Raw genomic sequence first — 12541 nt, 5'->3', positions numbered from 1 at the left:
CAGGACGGGAACTGGTCACAGCAGGTTAAGCTGCTGGTCAACTATGGAGTAACCTCTGATGAAACCAGACTAGTAGAGCTGTGTTGCTAAAAATGCATGGGCAAGGCTGCTTAGATGGCACCACACCTTGGTACACGAACTTGGGGTCGGGTCTCAACTATGGTCCTCCCTACCTGGGGCACTTCAGTGCCTGCCCGAACCTCCGTTTGGGCTGGAGCCTCCCTCATATGGGCCCTTTGCTGCCTGGGACGCACGCTGAAGAAGTACTGTGCTTGGATCAGCGCCTGCGGAAGGGAGGTCTATGCAACAGTGATTTTCAGTGTCCTAATTCAAGTTCTAGTTTGGAGTTAAAAAAAAACAAAACAAAACAACCTAAAAACAATTGGAACTGACACTTGACAACAGGTTATCTGATTTTAGCCCATTTCTCAAAGTCCCATGGATTGCTGCTGATCTTTATTAATACTAATTCATTGAATACCTGGTGTCAGAACTACTTTGCATATTTATGAATGCCAAAACCATACCTTTAATCTGGTCTATAACTAAGCTTTTATCTTGCTCCGTATTGAACTGTTCCTATTTTCAGCTGCTTTGCAAATAACTAACCACCAAATGCAGAAAAATGTATTGTGAAGTACTTGGACAACTCAGCACTTCAGTAACTGGAAGCTGCCGGTACCCTGGATCAAATGCCAGGCGTTGGAGGTGCAGTCAGCTGGTGGGAAACGTGCATCCTTGTACAGCCGAGCTGATCATCATCTGCATGAGGCCATCTTACCTGGTACAGTTCCTGTTCTCTGCTGCTCACGTTCCACAACTCCATTCACTTACTGTTCCCGACTGTATTTCAATTTTATTTTTCTATATTGTCCTGCTTACTCATTTGTGGGTATGTATTAATATATATCTCCGATTGGACTAGATCTTTTGAGGTCCCTTCCAATCCCAAACATACTGTGATACTGTGATATATTAATATTCCTTTCCATAATGATCAGAGTACTTTTGCAAGCAGCCGCACCTAATTGTAAATGTAGATTCGTGTCCACCAGGAGCACCTATAGAGAGGACTCACATTATCTGTACAATCTGAAAGGAAACATGTCCCTCTCTCCCATGTAGCTCACGTCATTTGAAATATCAGTGAGCGCAGTCTTTCCCCTGTACCCACGGTAGCAGCCATGCTTGGGGCTGCCTTTGGCTTTTGGGACCAAACAGGGTGGATGGGAGAGCAGAGACGTGTTGATATTTAAATCTTGGAATGCTAACTGCAAATTTGGCTTCTTGAATTACTTCATGTCAATCACCGGAGGCAGAAGGGTGGTTCCGTGTGTGATCAGACAGATACGGCTCGCTCAAGCAGAGGCTGGTACGCCCTCTAGTGTGTTAGTTGTTATTAAAAACCAGCAAGCTGCAGGGAGCCCTGCTTCTCCCCAGTCTTCTGGGACGCTGTTCCAAGATCTACCAAGCACACTCTTTGGTTGGTGATGCAGTAGAATAAGTAACTTCGTTTTGTTAATTATTTTACTCCCCACTTTGCCTTGCTGAGTGTAGTGTGAATAGCTGTGGTATCTTTGTTAGAAATAGCCCAAACAATTTTGCCTTTTTTTTTTTCCCCTCTTTAAAACTTCTGTTGCTTGTGTTTTTGTACTGGAGCGGCTCAGAATGAGAACTTGTTTTTCACCAAGAACAGCTGCTTCCCAGAAAGGCAGCAGAATGCCTCAGAAACTGATGACTCAGAGTCCTGTCCTCACTTCAGGATTTATTTCTAGTGTCATCCCCTTGTCTTTCTAAGTAGCACAAAATAGTAGCAAAGAAGGATTAAAACTGAGCAAGAAAGTCTTGGCAGCACATGGAGAAGTCAGCTTAGGGAGACAAGTTAGAATGCAGACAAGATGCTGTAGATCTCACAGGAGGAGCTTGGATCAACCACGTTCCAGCTGTTCTCCCTGCCCAGAAGCACAAGAGGGAACAGCTGGAACACAGCAACTGCTCCTGGTCCAGGACTGAGCTGACATGGTCACTGCACAGCCCAGTACACCACTTGCTCAGCGGCTGTGGTTGCCTCTTGCTCTGGCACCAGTGGGGGCCAAGACACCTTTCATTTTTAGAAGCAATGGCAGCAGCTTAATGCTTCAGTGGTTCCTTTTACAAACCTGGTGTGCTGGGATCACAGCTGAAGGTTGTTTCTCCTGTATCTTCATGAAGTTGTGCCTGGAGGACATCCTGCAGCTGCGCTGAGGGGTGCAGAGCACTTGTGCCCATGCAGCTAGCCTTGCTTTGAGCTTACTGCTCCCCTGCTGCCAGTTGGGGCCTTGCACCACTGTGCTGGGCTTCAGGAACTGACCTGGGACTGGAGAGACAGCAGACTAACCCAAAGCCACCATCTCCCAACCCAGGCGAGGCACGAGGAATAATGTGCACACACTCTCCGCAGCTCCCTGCAAGCCCATGGCTGGCACTGTCTGGCTTGGATGAGCTAAAAGTAAACCTATGTCTCTGCATTGTCAAAGAAAAAAGGTTCAGGCAAGCAGGTGCAGGCCAGGGCCAAGCCTGCGGCCAGGTGTTCTGCAGGGCAGCTTCCTCCCAAAGCGACCAACACCTCTTGGTGGGCTGGACACCTCTGCCTGGCACAGTCCTGCTTGCCATGAACATGCAGCACTGGAAGTGTGTGCAGGGGGAAGGTATTGCACCACCTTCCTTGTGCTGTTTACCACAGGAGCTGGAGATCTGCTACCCGGGAAGATCTGAGCTGATCTCCAGTGACAGAAGCCATGTTAGAGCCCAGCAGACCCCAGGACGCTCCTGCCTGCAGACAAGAAGCCAGGAGAGGTGAGTTACTGCCATCCTGCTACCAGCCCACTGCCCGTTCCAAGGCTGGAGGGACAGCCCTTTCACAGCTGAATCACAGACCCAATCATGTACCCAGGCAGGCAAAGAAGGACACAGGAGCAGGTCTCTTCTCTCGTCTATTTAGCTTGTAAATTCTTTGGAGAAAGGCCTGCATCTGGGTCTGTCTGCCCAGCATTTAGCATAATAAAGTCCTGCTCCTTGTTATGGTGCCAGGTCCTTCTCAACACCAGCAGCTTTACAGCCTCACTGCCTTCCTTCCCAACTCCACAGAGCTGTGCAGCTGGAAAAACCTCATATTTCCCATGGCAGCTCATTTATTTCTGACTCTACAAAACAGCAAACACAGTTAAGCCCCAGAAAATGTCTTGGGTGTTTTGTAACAAAACTCGCTCAACCAGACTTTGAAGCATTTAACTGACCCATTTCTTCAGGCAATATTTAATAGTAATTTTCACCCTGATAAGTTAAAAAACACATCCCACCATGCTACTTCCATGTGAGCAGCTGGAAAGCTGACAGTTCTGTGGTGATGACCCCCTCCACATAGCATTAAAAGCAGCCGAGAGTGCCTGTAACAAAGGATTTGGGAGGAGACTGAATTTCCATTTGTACAAGTAATAAAAAAGTCACCTGAACTCCACTCAGCCGGATACAGCTCGTACACAATGTTGATGAAGTTTGTCTGGCCTGGGGAGAAGCCTGCCCCCCACTTCCCACCCACCCCTACTATTTTCTGTGACAATGGTCACACTCTGTGCCATCACTCATAGTAGACAAAGGAAAAATCCCAAAACCCTGTTCTGTTTGGATGCTTTTTCAGGTGTGCCAAGCTACGATGATTGATGTATTTCACAAACTTCATGGTTTCTTTGTCTCTATAAACTAAGGCCAAGCAGTTCTCCTCTGGATTCACTGTCAGCAGCTAGAAGGAATGAAAGTAAGGGAGTAAATGAGTTTCATAAAAATGGCTTTGATATAATTTCTAGGAAGAAACAAAAAAAATGTCAAAAGCTACTCAGAACAAAGGTCTGATGTTAGAAAACAAGCTAGGTCACTATTTTCATTTTCATACCCCTCAACCTGAAGCCATTACTAGACAGCAAGGGGTTCTGGACTTACTAGAGTGGCTACTCAGCACTGTCACTGGTATGGATACCAAATGTGACCCAGTAATCAGCACTACCCTGGAAAAACATCACCTCTGTGACAGCCTTGTGCCCCTCCAAGGCTTCCCAAATGGTGCTGGTGGTACCAGGCACCATCAGAGCTGCGCCATAACTGTTACAGTGAATGCTCATCCCTTGATGCCAAAGCTACGCCCAGGGACAGTAATTGAAGCAGGAAGGCTCCTGTGCAATACTGAGCACCCTCGGGATTATGTCAGTGTAAGGACAAAGTGTAATTATGTCTCTCTACCCTAAACAATTTTATCTAATTTGCAGCTGGCAACGGAGGTCCTTACCTCTTCATCTTCACCTTTAGCGATGTAGGAAGTAAAACCACCATATTCTGGATCCCAGCCTTAAAACAGAAAAGAAAGATTCTTAGAAAGGCCAACACTGTCCAGGCTCCACGCAGCCTTCCTGGAGATGCCTTTTTTCCACCCCACTCCCCACAGCTACTGGATACAGGATGATCTCCAGTTTACCTCCCGCCAATCTTTATTTTTTTTTTTTTTTCCCAAATTGGAATCAACTTGAAGCAAATGTAGATTTGCCTCTTACCACAGACAGGCCGTTTAAGGTTTTTGGCTCTCTGGTCCTCATGTGTAAAGCAGTTTTGCCTTAGCAGATATGCAAAAGGCTTTCAGTATAATTACCAGCATGTGCCAGGTGGTTTCGGCTGTGCATGCTGGGCTCAGCTGGTCCAAAATGCTTAGGTTTATTTAGATTTTTGTTTTCACCACTATCTAACTAGCAATCAACCTAAAATGCCCAGACATGCATAAAGTAACTTTTGAAACCCCTGGGCATCGTGAATTGGAGGCGCGGGGATAATTTAGATGAGAAAAGGGGCAAAAGGGAACACTTTTAGTGGGTATTCTGGCCACCAGACCCTCCGCCATGCCCAGACCCACTGCACAGTGGGAGTATGTGTCTCCCAGATCTTCTCTCTGCCCCAGCAGTATTGCCTGGATCCTGCCAGAAAAGGTCAGAGCTGATCTCAAGGCCACAATTCCTAATTTTTGTCTAAGTGCTACTGAAATCAGGGCTTATGCAGAAGCTGGGACTAGAATGAAGTCTATAGAGCCATTCTTTGTAGGAAAAAGCAGGGAAATTTTCGCAATTGCAGCACTGCTGAGAATTCAGAAGTCCTTCCTTTATGCAGACTTTGTAAGGAGAGTCTGACATGTCTGTATTTTGTCTGCTTACCCTCACAGCCACAGTAGAAGAGCAGGTCGAGAGCAAATTCTGTTGCCTGAGTGTCATGGACTAGTGTGTAGTGCCCGTGGGTCCAGCGCCTCAGCTCCCCTGCACACAGTGGGGTACCCGAGCCTGGGAGGGAGCAAACAAGCCAGAAAAACAATGAAGCTGCACAACAGCTGCCACCTGCTGAGTTCAAGGCATGTAAGGGACAAGGGCTCATGGAGCCATCCTTCCCCGCCCCAGCAAAGTGTAACAGGAAGACAAAGTAAAACCATTGATCTCATGTTAAGTTCTTTTCTAGAGGTGGCTCTAAGTTACGTCCTTTTAACATTGTGGAGGAGTGTGGCCAAGATTTGCTCTTTGACAGGTCCAAGCTGTGAAGCGCTTTGGTTTACCCAGTTCTTTGTTTTTTGTTTTGTCCTCCCCGGATTTACAGTAGCGCTCCAAACCTCAAGAGCCAGCAACCTATCTGCTCTGAAGTACACTGCAACTACCAAATGCTTCAGGGATAAGGATATTGCTCTGAACTCACTCTTCACATGCCATCCCAAGAGGTACGCCAGAATTTGGGGAAACCTTTCTTTTCTCCTGGCTCTAGCTCAGTTTTCAATCCGTGCAGCCCCAAACTATGCCCTCCTCTTGTGAATTTAAAATCACATGGTGGGAACATAGATAAAAGGGGCAAAATCACTGGCTGTGGAAATCAGAAAAACAAAGCCTTTGTACCAGGTAAGACTTCTGGTGGGATTTTCAGTAGGCCTTTGTTTTTCATTACCTTTTATTCCAGTGTCCGTTAACTTGCCTGACTCAGTACAAGGTGAGCATTTTCAAAAATTCTACCCTTAAACTTCAAAGGCATTGTTTTAAATAAACAGCCACAATCCATGAATCAAAAATTAATATTTTATAGCAATGATACCCTGTTGCTGACAACTAAGTGGTTATTTAGGCTGGCAGCATTTTCTGAAAAGTTAAATCTTAGTTTTAGGTATTTGTTTTCTCATTCTAATGATCCTTACTTCTGATCTGTTCACATCCTTTTGATTTGCTCTCGTACAAGAATCTGCTTTATATGAAGCAAGGGTGTAATTATCGGCAAAAGATTATTGCACAATTAATTAACAATCCCCTCCTCACCCATGCCTTAACTCCTACAGAAGTCTCACCCTTAAGACTTAACTCTGTTCAAAACAGTATCTTCAAGTTAGTAATTGTTTTATTCCAATTTCTTTTAGAATGGTCACTTATTTTGGACACCCAGCCTGACATGCTTCAAGTCCCATGTTTGTGCTGGTGCCTTGTCCTGACTGCAGTACAAATGAGATCCTAGTTCCGTAAAAATCATTGGGAAGTCTGCTCCCAACATCCTTAACATCAGGATTCTGCTCAAGTCCTTTCATGATGCTGCTGCTGGACTTACTGTTCTGCATCTCGCTGTCTTGTGCTCCAGGGATGTTGTCTGGCTGATGGGGATTGCTGTCAGTGTGTTGTTCAGCCTCTGCCTGTTTGGGACTGCTGTGCCTGGCGGTGTCTGCTGCTCTTCCTTCCTCAGCATCTTCGTCCTCATCAGAGGGAGCCAGGAAGTGCAGCTTTAGGCCAGTGAAATTGGAAAGCAGTAAAAACAAGGCCTCAGAGCGTAAGAACTGCAGGAATTTCTTCAGGACATCGGGGAGGCTGTCTTCCTCCGCTGTCTCATAGAGTCTGAAACACAGCAGAGGTATCAACAGAAATATCTCCTTGTTGGAAAGCCAACAAGGACCATGTCCACGGGGGCAGCATCAAGCAGTGCAGCCTCGTGGCAGCTCCTGCTTGGCTGATCAATGAGTGCAGTGCACCGTCAGTCCCCACCTTTTATTGGCAGGGCCCCGGCTGCTCCACTGGATGTCTTTGCTCTCCAAAGCTTCACAGAGTAGTTGGTATTTCTCTTTCTAGGAGAGAAAAATAGTGCAGAAACTTTAACATTTTACTCCCAGGCTTCCCTTGGTGTGCTAGAAGCAGGATGGATTACATGCTTCCACCCTTCTGCTTTGTTTCCTGCAGGAAACAAGAATGCTGAAGCAAATGTTGTGATTTTTTTGAGGAGTCCCTGTGCAGCAGTGTACTGGCAGGCAGAGGGGACCCATCTGCACTGTCACAAAATGGTTGAGGTTGGAAGGGTCCTCTGGAGGTGATCTGCTCCATTCCCCTTGAGGGAAGGAAACTAGAAGGTGTTTGAGTAGACAGCTGTAGAACCAAGGCCTTTCCCAACCTGCATCATGTGTGGTACCCACCAGCCCTGTGACCTGTTCTGGCAGAACATCTCAGATTGAACCACTGGGCTCACCTTAAGAAAATCCTTCAGGAGAATTTCTGATCGCTCCTCAAATTCCTCCTGGATTTGAGCTTGGGAGTCCATGTCCAAATAAACTAGATTGATCCACTCATACAAGATTTCATGCTGGAAGGGAAATCAATTTGCAAAAATAACAAGGATTCCCCCTCTTCCACATGGCCATAGGGCTGGATTCCTCCCCACACACACTCCAATCCTTTTTTTTTTTTTTTTTTTTAATTGCACCATGAGTATTTGGTGCATTCTCCGTGCTATTGTAGATATGCAGAATGTATAGAGTCAAGAAAGATAAGCAACAAAAAAACCAGCTACAACTTTAGGGACAGGAAACAAAAACGAGAAAGGGATAAATTAAGGAACAAAGCATACCCAAGCATCAGTGCATCCTATAACAGGTATTCCAGGGACACAAAAGAAACAGAAATGCAGCTCAGCAGATGTAGGCTTGTTACTCACATCGTAGGGGATGTGTGGGGTCCTGGGCAAGGGAGCTTCAATGTGGCGCATGGGTCTGACTATTGACGGGCCGTGAAACCAGCCGCTCACTGACAGGCGGCATTTCTCCTTGGACAGAATTTCTGACACCTGGAACAACATTGAGCATCACGTCACTGTTCAGACTACAAACCATTTAAGGAGCAGCTGTAACAGGCACTGTGTAAACTCATTATAGGAAATGGACCTGACTCTGGGGAGCCTACTGCATACACAGAGAGGTCTGACAAGGGCTGGACCAGGCTGGATTATTCTCGGCTCAAGGCAAACTTGATGCACAAATCCATTGCAGGTTTCCAGAATCCCAGTCCAAGCTTTTCCTCCAAGCTCCCAGCAGAATTCACTGCCTCTCTCTGAGAGCTTTGAGTCACTCTCTTATTAAAAGTAATTGAATTTTATTTTTCTACTGTTTATTGTATTGAGGAACCAGCTACCCCAGGATGTAAAAATGACCTGTCACAGCTTAATCTGGAAACTCAGAAAACACCGAGCATCTGTGAGCTGCAGGAGACAATACTGGTTTACTTTTTTGTCTTTTACTTTTTTAAAAGTGCTGTAATATAAGCCATCATGAAGGGCATTTGCCTGATGCCTTTGGCTCTTTGTCTACCCACCTATCAGGCTAAGCACAGCTAAATTGAACAATTTAATGTTCTAGGGTGCTGTATTGTAATAGCAGTGTGAAGAAAGAGACATTCCTTTCTGACTGTTTGCAAGCCACAAACTCTTGTGAATTTCTGAATAGCACATAAAAACCTTTTAGTTTATTTTTTAGAAAAAACTCATAGAACAGGAGGAGAAAACAGTCTGTTCTGGAAAGGTTTTGGCTCCTACTGATTGTTACAGATCCATAGTGGCCCTTTTCTTGCATGACTTAGAGGTGTTGGCTATTTGGAATGGCTACTGAATTCTAAATCTCTTGGAAATGGAAACCACAAAGCTGCCTGGCATCAGAAGCTCATGGACTCACTCTGCTCAGCAAACACCCACAGCTTTCTTTGCCATCTCCTCAAGAAATGTACATCGTGAAGGCCAAAACCTGAAGATCTGTTAGGAAGTACTGACTAAATGCCCTTTGCCTGATGCCTGAGAGGGCTTTAAGGTTGGCATGTGCTGTGAAGGCTCTGTATTGGTCTGACTACGTAGTACTCTAATGGTAATTACTGATGAGAGGGTCAAAGAAATGATTCAGTGGGTGCGCTGAGGAGCAATTCTGGAGCAAAGTCATGGCATCTGCATGAAAAATGTGAGCTTGTTTAAAACAAGCGAACAAACAAGAAATCTCTCTTGTCACCACAGCCAAATCCACAGCAATGGCTTGCCACGATAGCAGTGCAAAGTAGAAATGGAAATTTTTCTTCCCCCAGGATGATGACTGACAGTTTAAAGTTGGCTTTGTCAGTTCTTGTCCTCCTTAAAGTCCTTGATGTCCTGCCTTTAACACACAGCACTTGGCACAAGTATCCACTCTACTCACACATCTCCCTTTCCCTTCTCCCTCCCCACCAGGACTGTAACAACACAAAGAGGGAATAACCACAACAATGAGAATCAGAAAATGAACAAGAGACAGCTCCTTGCCTGGTGGAAAGAGACTGGAGACACTTCAAAGAAAACCAGCGTGTTCCACGAAGGCACTAATGACTTGACAATTTGCTGTGGCTGAAAGTGTTCTGAGGAGGAAGAAAATGTATTCTGGTTAAGGTATGAACTGGAACTCACTAGAACTCCTTCTGACTTCATGACATTGCGACTGGCACGACACCTGGGTATCAGGGGTGGAGCTCAGAGCAAGGGCTCGAAGAGGAATCAGTGGACTTCTGCTGCTGGGGTGGGGAGTTATCCTCATCACTTTAGAGTTCTGAGCACAAAACATCACTTGTTGCCCATTAGCACTGACTGACTGCTACAGACCATCTCTAAGGTGCGAATTTTACCTATAGGTCAGCTTCTCGGATTAAGGAGAAACTCTTCATCTCCCTCGTACAGTCTGAGGAGAGAGTTGCTGCAAGGGTTGTATAAAGTTCACCTTTTTCAGCCGCCTCAAGCTGAGCTCCGAGCTCTTACCGTCTGTGCTATACAGGTCCAGCGTTCCCCCGTCGCTTTTCTCCCAGGGTGGGACAAGGTACAGGATGAAAGCGATTCTCCGACCTTCCAGCTCATCATCGTGGCACAGCAAGACATCTGCAATTACACACGTTTTGCTGCAGTAGCACCTTTTCAGTACGCACATGATTCATTCCGGTGGCTGCCTCCCAGCTTTGTCCTTGCAAGAATACAAGAAAAAACATGCCCAGTCCCAAGAACTGCATTTTCACCTGTCAGCATCGCCAGCCCAAGATCTGCAAGATTAATTTCTGTGGGATTGCTGCACTATCGGCGAATTAGCCAGCTCTGAAGGCATGGGCAGTTATAACTCATCATCCACTCCTCTGTGGCAGTCACTGGGCAGTGGACAGAGAATCCTGACTTAAATAATGATCCAAGCTCTTTTAAATACAGAACTGCTCTTTGAGTAGGTTTGCTGCTAGAATAGAGGGGAGTGGGAGCCCTGGGAACAAAAAACTGGACCAACACTTAATTGCACAAAAGACTTTCAAAAAGCAGAGCTGACAGCAGTAAAAATTTTCCCTTTCCTACAGTGACTTTTCATGACTAAAAGGGTAAGCACAGTTGTAAACTGGACTCACCAAGGTGATGTTTTAGCATCAGACTTCACAAACTCAGCTGTGGCATTTGGAAGCTGAACATGTCACCCTTTTGCATGGGAGCAGGTACACAAACACGGGCTGAACATCTCCGAAAAGCCATGGGCTTGCAACAGCATCGGGCCCAGTTAAAGCTATCAGCAGCGTGACTACAGCAACAGTTTTTCCATAGTTGTGACTTCGTTTTCAGAAACTTTGATTTGCTGCTGATAGCTTCCGGGATGCTCTGGAACTAGAGAGGAGTTGGGGTGGATTGTGTAATTAGGTATTCTGTAGAGATTTTGTTTCCTACACACCCACAGAACTTTTAGGGAAAGGATCGCTTATAGACTGACCAGTATATTCATATTTAGCACAGGAGATGTCAATAGTTGGCTCCAGCTCAATCTGGGTCACAGCAGAAAGCCACGCTCGGAATTCGTCACACAGAGCATGTCTGGGAAGACAAGCACAAGGTAAGTGCCCTTTTGTGTCATAAAGCATATCACTATAGCCTACACTAATTTATCATCTCCCTTCCAACTCTTTAAACAGTTAAAGGTGCTGTTGCTGCTGGTGACAGAGTAGAACCACAAAGAACTGGCCAGGAAAACAGCCCAGTGCTCACATTGTCACTGACAACAACCAACAGCGAGTGTGAAATCAGTTGTAAGGGGACAGCTAAGCAGTTCAGAAGTGATGGGTACACGAGGCCTGAATCACACCACACAGCTCAGTGGAAAACCGGTAACTGACTTCAGGGCCGCGATCTACATAGATTCGGCTCTTCAAGGCTGGTTTCTGGCCAGACCACCATGGCAGAGGGTGGCTGGGCCCACCCTGCAGCCCACTGCCTTCCTGGGGGACCCAGCCAGGGCTTCTCCTGGCAGCCAGGACCCGAGGGAGTGTCAGGAAGATGTGCCAGGGGAGGCTGAGGTTGGACATGAGGAAAAGGTTCTTCACCCACTGGAACAGGCTCCCCAGGGAGGTGCCACGGCCCTAAGCCCGGTAGCGTTCAAGAAGAGACTGGACAACGTCCTCTGCCATATAATGTGAATTCTGGGATGTCCTATGCAGGGATAGGAGTTGGACTCGGTGATCCCTGTGGGTCCCACCCCGTCCCAGACCGGATGATTCTACCCGAGCGGGCACACCCGGCGCTTTACCTCAGGGCGGCGACGTGGGGCTCCGGCCTTCCCGCCAGATCCTGGGACTGCGGCCCATGCAAGAGAAGAAGGGACGGGGGTCAGGGCGGCGGGCCCGGCTCAGCGCCGCCCGCCCGGCCCGGGGCCCACCTGCCGCAGAGACAGGAGGTCGTTGCGCCGTCCACGGAACCCGAGGCCCAGCAGCTCGTCACTCAGCCCCTCCGCGAAGGCCGGGCCCGCCAGGAAGCGCGGGATGATGCCGTGCAGGAACGGGGCCGGTTCCACCGCCGCCGCCTCTGCAAGGGAAACGACGCCGGTGAGGGAAGGAGCGGTCGCGCCGCCGCGCGGGCCGGCGCGGGGGTCGGTAGGTACCGTGGCGCAGCGGCTCCCCGCGGGCCCAGGCCGCCGCCGCCCGCTCCCGCAGCGCCGCGTCCCTGAGGGCGCCGCACAGCTCGGTGCGCGCCTCCCGCTTCCCGCGCTTCTTCCCCAGCGGCGCCGCCGCGGCTCCGCGCCGCTTGGCGCCCATGGCTGAAAAGCCCGGCCGGACTACAGCTCCCGGCGGCCACTGCGCCGCCGCGTGGGCCAATCGGATCGCGAGTGGGGGGCGGAGCCGTGGTCCGCTGGCCAATGAGGGGTTGGGGGAAAGGCGGAGCGCGGCCG

At 48.0% G+C, this 12541-nt stretch overlaps 1 protein-coding gene and 1 long non-coding RNA gene across 3 annotated transcripts; one reads left to right on the top strand and one right to left on the bottom strand.

The window, feature by feature from the left end:
• Window positions 1-3152: 3152 nt before the first annotated feature.
• Window positions 3153-12539, bottom strand: OGFOD1 (2-oxoglutarate and iron dependent oxygenase domain containing 1). Of its 2 annotated transcripts, XM_082062372.1 has the most exons (13): window positions 12254-12539; window positions 12032-12177; window positions 11903-11949; window positions 11093-11193; window positions 10117-10233; window positions 9631-9722; window positions 8011-8139; window positions 7546-7659; window positions 7071-7150; window positions 6643-6923; window positions 5229-5351; window positions 4319-4377; window positions 3153-3778 (listed from the first exon to the last, which is right to left on the bottom strand). In XM_082062372.1, exons 1-13 carry the CDS (start codon window positions 12405-12407, stop codon window positions 3617-3619), a joined length of 1605 nt encoding a protein of 534 aa, XP_081918498.1. In that variant the 5' UTR covers window positions 12408-12539; the 3' UTR covers window positions 3153-3616. The 2 variants fall into 2 exon arrangements, with proteins under 2 accessions (XP_081918498.1, XP_081918499.1); XM_082062373.1 differs by lacking the exons at window positions 11093-11193; window positions 11903-11949; window positions 12032-12177; window positions 12254-12539 and adding an exon at window positions 10740-10893.
• LOC309444504 lies at window positions 3675-9669 on the top strand. The gene is made up of 3 exons (XR_014185059.1): window positions 3675-3793; window positions 5659-5776; window positions 9559-9669. It is a non-coding gene; the product is annotated as an uncharacterized lncRNA (long non-coding RNA).
• Window positions 12540-12541: the final 2 nt, after the last annotated feature.

The sequence above is a fragment of the Streptopelia decaocto genome, assembly GCF_964273445.1.
Source record: "Streptopelia decaocto genome assembly, chromosome: 11".
NCBI lineage: Eukaryota > Metazoa > Chordata > Aves > Columbiformes > Columbidae > Streptopelia > Streptopelia decaocto.
This window is presented reverse-complemented; position numbering and strand designations above follow the sequence as displayed.

What these genes read in the sequence shown, in the direction of transcription:
- OGFOD1 (XM_082062372.1), bottom strand. Translation starts at nt 12,407, where the DNA reads ATGGGCGCCAAGCGGCGCGGAGCCGCGGCGGCGCCGCTGGGGAAGAAG. An exon ending in ACCTCCTGTCTCTGCGGCAG is followed by an intron (nt 11,950 to 12,031) that starts GTGGGCCCCGGG and finishes CATGGGCCGCAG; the next exon opens with TCCCAGGATCTGGCGGGAAG. An exon ending in AGACAGCGAGATGCAGAACA is followed by an intron (nt 5,352 to 6,642) that starts GTAAGTCCAGCA and finishes GCTCCCTCCCAG; the next exon opens with GCTCGGGTACCCCACTGTGT.